General features: G+C 39.5%; 2 protein-coding genes across 2 annotated transcripts; one reads left to right on the top strand and one right to left on the bottom strand.

Moving 5' to 3' along the window:
* Positions 1-857: 857 nt before the first annotated feature.
* LOC103426605 (nudix hydrolase 19, chloroplastic-like) lies at positions 858-5,668 on the top strand. The gene is made up of 8 exons (XM_070805608.1): positions 858-1,105; positions 2,903-3,043; positions 3,122-3,226; positions 3,347-3,446; positions 3,564-3,656; positions 3,914-4,224; positions 4,305-4,372; positions 4,562-5,668. The coding sequence occupies exons 1-6, from the start codon at positions 947-949 to the stop codon at positions 3,961-3,963; spliced, it is 648 nt and encodes a 215-aa protein (XP_070661709.1). The 5' UTR covers positions 858-946; the 3' UTR covers positions 3,964-4,224; positions 4,305-4,372; positions 4,562-5,668.
* On the bottom strand, positions 3,810-5,185 carry LOC139188325 (uncharacterized). The gene is made up of 2 exons (XM_070805595.1): positions 4,472-5,185; positions 3,810-4,323 (listed from the first exon to the last, which is right to left on the bottom strand). The coding sequence occupies exons 1-2, from the start codon at positions 5,183-5,185 to the stop codon at positions 4,042-4,044; spliced, it is 996 nt and encodes a 331-aa protein (XP_070661696.1). The 3' UTR covers positions 3,810-4,041.
* Positions 5,669-12,076: the final 6,408 nt, after the last annotated feature.

Below are 12,076 nucleotides of genomic sequence, written 5' to 3'. Positions count from 1 at the left end.
GTTTGAATCTTAGTATCTTACCTACCACCTTGTATGTTTACACGATTACAAATAGACCATAATCCACTTCACGTGTAATGAAAATATTGTTACTTTGTAACTTGAAACTTGATTTTCACTGTATTTTGTTGAGATTTTGTCTATTAAGTCAAAATGTGACAAAATGTGCTGACATGGCAGAAATATTGCTTACGTTGCGTGTATTCAAGCAAAAGATAGAAGGATATATTTATAAAGTTATCATGTGTTCTTCCTCCTCCTGGATTTACTTCCATTACCATTCGAATTCAAGAAAGATTGAGCCCCAAATCCATGGATGTTGATGCTCTCAACTTCACACTTAATCTCTAAAGTGTGACGACCTAAATTCATTGTCGAGTCTACTTATTTCTCTTCAATTTTCTTCAATTGACTCTTGAATTTCAACAAATCTGACCCACAAAGCTTTGTGTATGCGGAAGGCCACGCTGAATTTCAACAAATTTGACCTGAAAATATTTTCAAGTGTTCGCATTTATTACGTGTTCATATCTTGGCGGGACTCATAAAGTAATATTTTCAAGTGTTCGCATTGGTTATGTATTTGTATCTTAACTGGACTCATAAACCACGTCCACGTGGGATTATCAGTACTTTCCATAAAAGGAAAGGTTTCTTTTTTTCACATTGAGGCACTGGTCCACTGGAAATGGAGAGCACATCAGGCTTTAAGCTTCGACCCATGTTTCATCACTTCATCAGTCAAGGCCCATATTTGAATTCCCGGCCCACCCAGTGAAAAGTATCCGATCCAAAAATTGGGCCGTGTGGCTATTGGGCCCAGCAATCACTGACTTCCGCGCCAGAAACGACTTTTCCCACGAAAGTGGAAACTGGAAACGTCGCCAAGAGTAGAAAGAAATCAGCAAAGCAAGTAGCGAGCAGCATCTGTGCTTTGCTTCTTCCAATGGCTACCTTCTTCCAGAGGCTCGCCAAGGCGGCGCCGATCGCCTTCAACAGCTCGTTTCGAGGCCAATCGAAGTCCAGCTTTCGCATTCCCTTCGGAGCAGTCGCAGCCGTCTCCGGCGGAATCTCCTATCTCGGCTACTATTCCTCGCAGGATTTGGTAATTTCTCCTGGTCATTTCATCTGGGTATTGATCAGATTGTTGACTTATCACTGATGCAATGTGGGTTTTAGCTCAGGAATTTTGAGGCGTGCCCAATTGGGTCCTGATGGTTTTGAGCGTTTAAAGAAATGGGTGTGTTTGTGATGGTGTTTTTGTTTTGATATTCAATTCTGGGTTTATTTAGTTGTAATTGTAAACTACAGATAGTATAATTAAGTATTTGAATTTGGTTTATTCAAGTTGTTTGAATGACCAATCCTGAAACTACCTAACGTTATACCATGATCTAGAAGAGTTTCCTCTAACCAGGAGATCAATTACAACGCGACACGTATCGACGTTAGAAGCCAATCATAGCGCAACACGTGTCATCATCAGAAGCCAATCACAACATAATACATGTCAATATCATAACAAAACTAGAAATTCTCTTCTATAAAAGGAGATTATTCTCCCACAATATTTCCTAATATCATTTGTACTAAATCATTTACTAGTACTCACAAAATAGAGCTTGAACCTATATACTTGTATGTATAAACCCTTCACAATTAATGAGAAATCTTCTACTTAGTAGATGTAGCCAATCTGGGTGAACCACATACATCTTGTGTTTGCTTCCATATCTCTATTCATTTACATACTTATCCACACTAGTGACTGGAGCAATCTAGCGAATGTCACAAACTTAACACTTTCTGTTGTACCAAAGTCCTCACTGATTTTGTGCATTAACATATGTCTTGGTTGTTGATTAATTGTTTATGTATTTGGATTCTTGTCTAATTAGCTTAGAATGTTTGGAGTAATGGGGATTTTCAAGCTAGTGTTGATTGTGTTTGATGAACTGGTTTCATTTACGGTGTTGTGTTAGCGATATTCATCATCGGATAGTAGTAAGACAACGTGTATGCCTGCATGGTATAGCTTTGAAACCGAAAAGAACATAGGATAAGATGTCCCGGTGTGTGATCAGAATACCTTTTTATTGCTGAGGTTTACTACTGCAAGATGACACTTCTGAGTGACATTTACGTTTTCATGGATAGTCACGGCTATTGGTTTTTATAAATTTTCTTATTTGGGGTTTTAAGGTCAAAGGGTTATATGATGTGAATACCGGAATTTGTTGTGCGCATTCGTTTCTACGTGGAAGTTGAATGTGCTGCATGTACATGTTACAGTTTACCTGACATCTTAAGGATTGAGTTTCGTAATAGGATAAAAGGTTTTTCATTTTTTCTCCTGCTCGTTATGGTTTGGGTTATATTTGCCAGTATAGCAACTTACTTGTCATTAAGGGTTTAGGATTCAGGTTCTTCTTCTGTATTGAGAACTAAGAATCTTTTTTTTTTAACAGGTTTATCTAGATGAAATCAAAGAACAGACTGGCCCAAAAGTTGGTGAGTCTCTCTCTCTCTCATACCCCGCACACCCCGCAAACATGCACACAGAAGATGTACATTGCAATAAGAATATCAGTTGAACTTTTGATAAGACTAGATATGTAGCTCAAAGCCTTTGTTTTTAACATGAACTTAGTTTTGTTTTAACGGATTAGAAAATTAGTATATCAAGCTTAATTTCTGTAAATGGCACATATCCAATTCTAAAATTGACATGTTAGTGAGATCAAGTTCTTTGAATTGCAATGGGAATGTCTTTGGTGTGTTTAATGAATGAAGCAATTGAGTTTTTGAACTTTTTTCGTATTGGTGCACAATAGTTGTGTGATGATCGCAGTCGTTTTCCTAAATAGTTTCGAATTGTTGTATGCTTTTGGTGTGTGATCAGGCCAGGGCTTTGCTAGAATGGCATAGTATATCACAATTTTGTGGACATTGTGGAGAAAAAACAGTCCCCAAGGAAGCTGGGAGGCGGAAGCAATGTTCGAGTGGGCTGTGCAGAAAGCGGGTCTACCCTCGTGTTGATCCGGTATGATTATGCTTTATCAGTTTGCATTTCAAGTTGGTGCTTTTCTCTTGTATAGCTCATATTGTGTCATTTCAACAGGTTGTCATAATGTTAGTCATTGATAGAGAGAACAACCGTGCTCTATTAAGTCGACAATCTCGATTTGTACCTCGAATGTGGAGTTGCTTAGCTGGTTTTATAGAGGTAACTCTAGGGAATATGTCAGACACTGGTAACTGTGTATAATAGTCGGTATTAGTATTTATACTCCTTTTCGGGGGTTGTGTAACAGTTTCATTAGTTTGATCCTTTTCTCGTCCTTGGCCAGGGGAAAGCTTAGAAGAAGCAGTGAGGAGAGAAACATGGGAAGAGACTGGTATTGAAGTAGGAGAAGTTGTCTATCATAGCTCTCAGCCATGGCCTGGTATGAATGTTGCGAAGTTTGTATTCTGTTTTACTACAGATAATTGTACACACCATATGGGTTTCTTTCTTTGTTTCCAATAGATTGATTGAGTTCCAATTTTGGTTTTGTTTCCGGTTGGACCAAATAGCATGCCAGGTCAGTTGATGTTTGGGTTCTTTGCATACGCAAAATCACTGGAAATAAATGTGGACAAGGATGAGTTGGAAGGTACACAGGAAATTAGCTTGTAGTTGCATTTTTAACTAAACTGCATTTGCCGTTTCTTCAAAATGAATTTGACTTCCTGAGGCCGCTTTGTGCTCTGTTTTGGAATTTATTTTTGTATGAAATAAGCTTGGATACCCTTCGAGATTCACATCATTCAATTGTTGTAAAAGTACAAAAGTTTATTGTTTAATTTTTGTTCAACGACATTTTGGTTGTCTACTTGTAACTCATAAATCTGTGTACATGTTTCAAACCAGAAGTTGATTTTACAGGAAGTTTCAGTTCAGTTGATTTAAAGATTTGCTAATATCTACAGAAACGAAGGGAAGTATGGCAATGACACAAAGATTATGTACATTTTATTTAGCCATGTTGCTACGATCTCTTATCCACCGTTGCTTGTAGCCTTTGCCCATTTTATTGTCGACCTAGCCAAAGCATCCATGGGGTTGATACATTTCTTAAGAAGAGGATCGCCCGGAGGTAGAACAACCTGCAACTCGTCCGAAGCAATGATCACGGTGTTCACCGCCCTCACCAGCAGGACCTGGACTGCAATGCTTAACAGGTTTCGTGCCCCCTCCATGTCCCGTCTTTTTATCGCTTCAATTGCGGGAATCACCACATGCTCCATGGTTTGCTTGTCAGGTACCACAACATCAAACCCCTGTCCATTGCCATTGCACCGAAATATGTTTTCGCCGGTGACTTAAAATGTAAGTAAAGTTTTCGAAGAAAATCAGAATTGGTATCTTCATGGTTTTCACATAATTTGATGAATGAGCAAGAAAAACGAAATTAGGTTGAATGTGTACCTGACTTTGTAGCTTTTCTTGGTAAAAACCAGCCATTAAAGTTGCATCTGCAGCAAGCACTCCAATCCTTACATTACTTCCTTTTTCCAGTGGCTTCAACTTTGCTTCCTTGAGCTCCAGGGCAACACACTCACCGATATGAAGGAAGTGCAGAGAACAGTCCTCAGATATCTTGTCGTGCCACGCATGAGACAGATGACACGGCATGACTATGCATTGAGCGCCAGAGTGCTGGAGTAACGCCCTCTTGCTACACAAGCTCTCGATGATAGGCCAGTTATTTGATAGGATTTGAGCACTACTAGTACTTCTTGTGTGTGAATGAAACAAACTGCGAATCGGAAGCTCCTTATACAATGTTGGGTCGCTGCACACGATGAAGGGCGGGCATTCTCCTCCATCTTTTAGACTCCACCAGACAAGCTTCTCCAAGAAAAGGAGGCTTGAATAAACAGACACCCCTCCAATGATGCCGACAGTGTTTGGTTGGCTCAGTGCGTGACATCTTGTTAGAGGTAAGCCCGAATTCCGAACTTTCTTCGATTCAGGTAGATTTCCGCTCTCATTGGTTTGCAGAACTGAAGATACATGCATTGTAGCTACAGAAGAGCTTGATTTGGTTCTGTTTTGTGTCCTATTTTTGGTCAAAAGTCCGGAAAGAAGAGGTGGACGGTTTTGTGTGTGGAAGGACATTGTCATGCCTGCATCAATCATCCCCGATATAATCAACTACTTAGAACCCTAAGATTTTGGCTACTTAGAACCCTATATGACCACCACACGAGAAATGATAAGATGAGGAATGAGGATATCCGAGGTAAAGTAGGAGTAGCCGAAATTGAAGGAAAGATGAGAGAAAATCGGTTACGGTGGTTTGGACATGTGAAACAAAGGCCTACTGACGCTCCGGATATAAGATGTGATTGCAGGATAAAGGTTCAAGGCTGAAGGGGTAGAGGAACACCTATGAAGACTTTGGTAGAGACTCTAAGAAAAGACTTAGAGTATTTGGATCTAACAAAATACGTGACACAGAACCGAGCTCAATGATGTTCTAGAATTCATATAACCGATCTCACTTAGTGGAAAAAAGCTTTTTTGTTGTTGTTGTAGAACCCTATATGACCACCAGATACCATTTTCTTGTACCGAATCCGCCTTTGAAAACTAGAAAATCGTATTACTCTCTCTACTTCACCACTCAAAGTTCAAACTTCAGTATGAGGTTGTGATCATACCAACTTACGCACACATGATTCTATCAGAACTACGAAGTTAAACGAATCTAGGTGAGAGCAGTACTAGCATCAGATGATGGATGACCGTCTGCGAAGTCTTCGTGTTAAGATGAATCCCTTTTAGAATCCAGACCCCAGATCGCAAAAGCTACTCCAAACCCGTCTTTGGCTCAGAAGTTTGGCGATGCAAGTAGAATGCAGAAAAAGACACGATCTTGCAACATTTTGCAGGGTGTTATATAAGCAAACAAAGTAAACACATTCAATGTCCAATCATAAAAAGGTAAATCAAATCTACACAAGTCCTGTCCTATTCGGTTTTGCCACAGCAGCATTGTCAGCCGTTGAAATATAAAATTAATCCATGATGAAGAAATGATAGTAGCTTTTTGTTTTATAGGCTTTTGTTAGAATTTAGGTAATACTTTCAAAGTGACTCTCGACATCTTCTAGGCTATTCAGAAAGAATCGCAGCAATTCCTAATCAGTTTGCCTTGTGAAAGGATAATACTTGAGTACAAGTACCGTAATTGTTTTCTTTTTTTGTTTGTTTTTTTTTCCAAAAAAATACCGTAGTCGTTGACCATCCTATTAGGATCACTAAATTTAAAACATCAAATAAAACCCTCTTACTATCTTTCTTACCAAACACACCATTTCATCTCTTGTACTAGTATCCAAACATCCATCTTCTCTCTCACTACAAGCACTGGTGCCACATCTCCACCAACCACATTCTCTCCTTTCTCTCGAAGCCATGGCAGCTTCGCCCTCCCAAATTTCACGAAACCCATGAAAGATCTGATCCATCTTGCTAATCTTATGAAGGAAATTTCATCTGTAAGAAAAAATTATGAAGCAGGTTGAAATTATTCAGTGAAATTTGGGAGAATGTTGGTGTTCGGAACTGCCAAAGATTCCACTACGGAGAAGTCCGACGACGACGACGGGGTGTTGCCACGGCTTCCACGATAAAGAATAGGAGGATTTTGGGGGCAGAGTTGGCAGAGAAAGGTCAGATGTGGGTGGCGCCGACGGAGAAGATGAGGTTCCCGAGGACAAGGTTTCTGGCGTTGATACCATGGCAGAAGCAAGGAGTAGTGAGGCTTTGAGGGAGAAATGGGATGTTTGGATGTGAGGTTAACATTGTGTTTGGTTACAAGTTTATTAAATTAAAGTTGTGACATGTGTTTTGTTCTTATTGGGCCACTAGTCAGTACCTAAGTAGTAACAAGTGGCTGTTGCTTGTGAAATGTAATGAGTGGCTGTTTGTGTTTGGTGTGAATGATGAATATCCCATGATTGTGATTTTTTTGTTTTTTTGTTTTGAACAAATCCCATGATTGTGATTTGTGAGTGCTCAACCAACTGATTTGGTGAATATAAATTTTGATTAATCCTAGAACCTAGAATGCACCTGGAGTTCAGTAAGGGTATGCTTACATATCCGTAATCGGAATCAAAACAAGAAGTTGAATTCCGATTACAAAGTATTCAAGCGTTTACTAATTTTGGAGGAATCAAAGGAGTGGCAAGCCCAGCACAAATTAAGGAATCCGACTCCCCAAAATGGAGGAATCGAACTCCTTAGATGGATGTGGAATTTGAGTTATGGAATAGAGAGGGAATGGGAATGCATTTTTTCTACCTATTATGCTCTCTTAATATTTTTTAAATTTCAAGTTTGCACACACCAAACCCACCGCTTTAGGATTTTGGAATAAGGATATTATAGTAATCACACTGGTTTTTATTCCGAGTCAGATAAATTAGTAAACAACTCACAAAAATCAAAGAATGAGCTAAGATCTCTCTGTAGTATACTTTGATCATGAGATGGGATACCCTCTCCTTCACCTAAACTTTTTATTAAAAAAACGCAGCCTAATCCAGTAAAAAGGCATGATTGTTGTAGTGTTAATCTTGAAGATATTTTGCAACAACAGAAGGGCGTTGCTATTTGTATTTGCATAAGTTGAAAACTGTTAAAAATACTTCATAATTTATACAAGTTAAAAGATAATTCTCTGACTTCGGTTGTATTGCAATAAGTACATAATAACTTTTTAAACGACAAAAAGGCATTGTTCAATGCATCAATGGGGGATCGACACATCACACATGTACAACAAAATTCGATCAAAACCATTTGGTGATCGTACATAATTATTTGGGAACCGGATCCCCTCCGAATCTATAGGAAGTGAGCTTAAGGATCACGAGATTCAGACGTTAAAATTTGATTCAACGGTTATAAACAAAGTACTATTTTAAAAATTATAATAATTGTAGCTGTTGAATTAAATTTCAACGATCCGAATCTTGTGATCCTTAGGTTCAGATCCTATAGATTCGGACAGGATCCGGTTTCAATTATTTGAAGATTGATTGTGATGAACATAGTGACAAGTGTCTCTTTCCCACTCCATTTTTTAAAGTGTTAATCATTTACATATTTTTCAAATAAGAATGAAACTGTTATTTATATTTTCAAAACTCATTATTGATTTGATCAATGATGAGTTTTTTGAAACAAGGAAACCAAATAATTTCGAGATAACAGCACTTGTTTCAGTAAGTTCAAAGGATGCTTGATGAGACTTAATGAGAATTTAGTGATAATTGTGTGAAGTTAGTGTTACGCTTTGACGCTAAAAGAAATAGATAATTAAAAATCTCACTTAAGATCACGACGATAATCAAAATATGAGTTCTCATCATTCATTTTACTAAAAAGCAATTGTTCAATGCATCGACGAGGGATCGACACATCACACACATGTACAACAAAATTGGATATAAATCATTGGTGATTTGGTGATCGTACTCAATTATTCAAGAACTCTTATTCTTCTGACTAATCAATAAAACACAGCCAAATAGGAATGTCATTTTCCAAGTTCATTCGAGGTATAATATTCATAAACATATTGTGCATTTTGTTTCACTGTTTCCATGACCAATCAGAGTGACATACGTGGTAAATGATGATCATATAGGTTGAGACCGATATATGTATATAACTCGTACATAGGTATAAATATTAGGAACTTATGTTATCTTTGGGTTAGTTTGATGATCTTAATGTTAGTGAAGTTCATATTTCATCAGCTAACAGTTAAAAGAATGACTCTAAGCCAACAAGACTTTCTGCTTTGCGAGAGTCAGAGAGGGGGTGGAGAAACGTCTATCGTACACAACCTTACATTGGCTTTGCAAAGAAGTTGTTTCCACGACTTGAACATGTGACCTATATAGCATAGTTATACCACATATGAACACAACAATTGTGCGGGTTTATCACAAAGTGTGTAGACATATAACTCCTTCTATATGATATTGTTGACCCTCGAAACTACCAAGCCTACGTGGCGCGCAGGCCGAGTAATCTATAAGCTAACTACGTCATTCGGTGAATGCGGGCGTGCCAACTCGTCGGTCGAGCTCGGCCGAGGAGTAAATTTGTTGATGTTGTGTTGGGTGCGCGGCTGACTCCTGCGTCTTGCGATTGCGACCGAGGAAGGAACGCGTCTCGGCCTCTTGGGTTCTCGAACCTGAAGACAAAGTTACTATTCTTACGAAGTTCACGAGTCGTCGTCGTCGGATTCAGTTACAGTGATGTTATTCGTCAGAGTAAACTCACGCCGAATCGACACCAAAGTGTAAGGGCACAAATACTCAAAGCAAATATAAGTTTTAATGGTGAACGTGGTTCGGCCGTCCGAATGCCGAACTCTAAATCCCATTTGGGAATATCCAATCATAAAATAACTCGGCGTGCAATGCGCCGAGCTCGATATACTGTAACACCTCACTTCGCCGAGGAGGCTAATAAGATGATCTCAATCAATAAGGATCCGGAAATCCTTCTTGACCGAGACTTGGATAGGTAACCAACCGTCCTCGTCGCAGTGCTGTTGATGCCAACGGAAGATACTGCGAGACCGACTGATTCTACGATGACAGAGCTATCTATGCTGACTTAAGATATCACCGGTTGCTTCCACAGTGCTGTTGATGCCAACGGAAGATGTGTCAGCGAGAAAAGAAAAGAAAAAATCTCAAAGTTGTTGAGAAAGCTTGCGCAGGGCAGTTTTGTGTTGAATTGTAGGGGCTTGAATGATGCACAGCCTCTTCTATTTATAGCAACGGATCCCCCAAGGTCGGGTTAAAACCCTATTCGGACTAGGATTTCCTCTCCTGATCAAACACTGACTCGACCAATCCTACTCTTATTATGACTGTGAACCTAGTCCCTTATTGAACCGGATTCGCTTTCGGGTTATTAATCCTGCCGAGACTCCTTATCGCTATAGGACTCGGCCTGTCTTACGTCATGACCTAGCCGACCTAGGTTTAGAGGCCCACGTACTGAACGATCCATAACACCCTTGTCGCAAGGCCTCCCGGGCCGAGAATGATTCTATACTCAGCCCCAAACCACTATTTTTGGCCTAAACAGATATATAGATTAATTTTTAGGTAAATTACATAGTACCCCTCAGGTTTAAGGTCTATTACAACCCCATACAACATCTTTAAAACATTTCACTTTCATACCTCACGTACTATTTTATTTCAAAATAATACCTCGGTTAGATTTTCCATCCATTGTTCCGTTAAGAGCTGACGTGGCTGCCACATTGATGCCACGTGGCAAATTTTTTTTTTTTTTTTTTTTATAAATTTAAAAATTATTAAAAAAAATCCCTAGAAACTCATCCCTTCCCCTTCCCCGCAACCCCCCACCCCTATCCTATACTCTCTTCACCTCCCCCAACTGATCCCTTCCCCTTCCCCGCAACCCAAACCCCCCATCCCACCTCCCCCGCAACCCCCCACCCCACCTAGATTACTCAAATTTGTTCTAAAACAGATTACCCAGCTTTCCCATCAATTTTTCCTCGTTTTCTCGGTAACCAAACAGTAAATAACTCAAAAAATTCAATAGATTCCAACCCTAATTTTCCATAATCCGAACCCAAGAACAAAAATGTAGAAAATTCAAATTTTTGCAAAAGATTAAAACTTAAAAAATTTGGATCTAATGCCAAACAACTCCCAGTCAATTACCCCACCCTCCCTCTCTCCACCTTCTCATCCATATCGAACTCCGTCTTCTCCTCCACGATGGCAGGGCATCGCCCTCTTGTTCACTCTCTTCAATTCTCCTCCCATCCAAAAACCCACCCCATCCCACCCCCACCCCCACCTCCACAGCAACCCCAACAACCCTAGACTGCTTTTCCACTTCCAGCGCTCCAACCCATCGTCCCCAAAATCCCCCTCCAACTTCTCCCTCCTCAAGTCCACCCTATGCCTCTCCAAAGTAAGCATCTTTTTCCACAATCCCCTTTTCATAATTTCCTTAAAAAAAAAAGATAAAAAAATCAACACAAACCTTCTTTTTTCATAAATCCAACACAAACCGCCACCAATTTCATCGCCTAAGAAGCCTAGAGATGCCAATTTCATCTGTCCAGGATCTTAGTCTCCAACTTGGTGTTGTTTCGGGTTCAAGCTCGGCTAAGATCACCGATGTGTATTCACTCACGGGTCGGCTCGCTGCTCTAGGATCCGAGTCGATTTGACTCAGAGATCTGTACGCCGGAGAGGAGTTAGAGTTGTTAGTCGAATTGAAAGTACCAGTTTCAGCCACCAGTGTGGTTGCTAAATTTGTGGGGTGGGGGGGTTGCGGGGGAATTGGATAGTGGGTTTGGTAGGGTGGGATAGAAAGGAGGAGGCGGCAGGTGTGGCGGGGAGGTGAAGAGGAAGGAGTGGGAGAGAGAAGGGATGAGAAGTGAAGAGAGTGGAGGAGAAGTGGGTCGGGGAAGATGGGTTTTAGGTTTTTTTTTTCAAATACCTTTTTTAAATATATTTTAAAATTTTTTTTTTGCCACGTGGCACAAATGTGGCAACCACATGGCATAAATGTGCTAGCCACGTCAGCTCTTAACGGAACAATGAATGGAAAATCTAACAGATGTATTATTTTGAAATAAAATAGTACGTGATGTATGAAAGTGAAATATTTTAAAGATGTTGTATGAGGTTGTAATAAACCTCAAACCTGAAGGGGTACTATGTAATTTACCCTTAATTTTTTTGACCATTAGATCTATGTACTTGATTGACACCCGTTGTATACTTGTATTTGTTAATTATATTGAATGAAATACCATCCTATCGCTTCTCGTAAAATATACATATATATAAGCTTATAACAATACATATTTAATAGGAAACCTATACTAAGAACAACATATCAATTACATAATATATAGGAAACAATTAGTACAAAGAAGATTAGAGTCAACAGTTTACCAAACAAAATGCATCAATGCAATTAAAAATAGAACTATTTATT

Source organism: Malus domestica, chromosome 02, assembly GCF_042453785.1.
Source record: "Malus domestica chromosome 02, GDT2T_hap1".
Taxonomy (NCBI): Eukaryota; Viridiplantae; Streptophyta; class Magnoliopsida; order Rosales; family Rosaceae; genus Malus; species Malus domestica.
This window is presented reverse-complemented; position numbering and strand designations above follow the sequence as displayed.